The sequence below is a fragment of the Bison bison genome, unplaced genomic scaffold (assembly GCF_000754665.1).
Source record: "Bison bison bison isolate TAMUID 2011002044 unplaced genomic scaffold, Bison_UMD1.0 scf7180017864380, whole genome shotgun sequence".
NCBI classification, from domain to species: Eukaryota; Metazoa; Chordata; class Mammalia; order Artiodactyla; family Bovidae; genus Bison; species Bison bison.
Window position 1 is genome coordinate 550,832 of NW_011494952.1, and position 567 is coordinate 551,398.

The window sequence follows — 567 nt, forward strand, 5'->3', positions numbered from 1 at the left end:
AGTTTATTTCTGGCATTTTGGCAGCCCTGAGTGCTATGATCTCTCTAGAAATTCCTCAAGTTAACATCATGACGAAAATGGATCTGCTGAGTAAGAAAGCTAAAAAGGAAATTGAGAAGTGAGTTCATTTCCGTTATCATCACATCTCTGTTGCTGAGATGAACCCTCTAAGCTTCATTTAAATGTGAAGCTATAAAACTAGTTTCCTGATTTATTCTTATTTTATTTATCTGTCTTCTTTCTCACTTTTAAAGGTTTCTAGATCCAGACATGTATTCTTTATTAGATGACTCTACAAGTGACTTAAGAAGCAAAAAATTCAAAAAATTGACTAACGCTATATGTGGACTGATTGATGACTACAGCATGGTTCGATTTTTGCCTTATGATCAGTCAGATGAAGAAAGCATGAACATTGTATTACAGCATATTGATTTTGCCATCCAGTATGGAGAAGACTTGGAATTTAAAGAACCAAAGGAACATGAAGATGAGTCTTCTTCTATGTTTGACGAATATTTTCAAGAACACCAGAATGAATGAAGAGTTTATTTATAAAGTAACTAT

At 33.3% G+C, this 567-nt stretch overlaps 1 protein-coding gene across 4 annotated transcripts in view; it reads left to right on the plus strand.

The window, feature by feature from the left end:
* LOC105001227 (GPN-loop GTPase 3) overlaps positions 1–554 on the plus strand; it is a 12,259-nt gene extending 11,705 nt beyond the window's left edge. For 2 of the 4 annotated variants that reach the window (XM_010857394.1, XM_010857395.1), the window contains 2 exons: positions 3–118; positions 255–554. In XM_010857394.1, the coding sequence (XP_010855696.1) occupies positions 3–118; positions 255–543 (405 nt within the window). In that variant the 3' untranslated portion in view covers positions 544–554. The remainder of the gene's footprint in view (positions 1–2; positions 119–254) is intronic. The other 2 variants (XM_010857396.1, XM_010857397.1) reach the window with 2 other exon arrangements.
* The last annotated feature ends 13 nt before the right edge of the window (positions 555–567 follow it).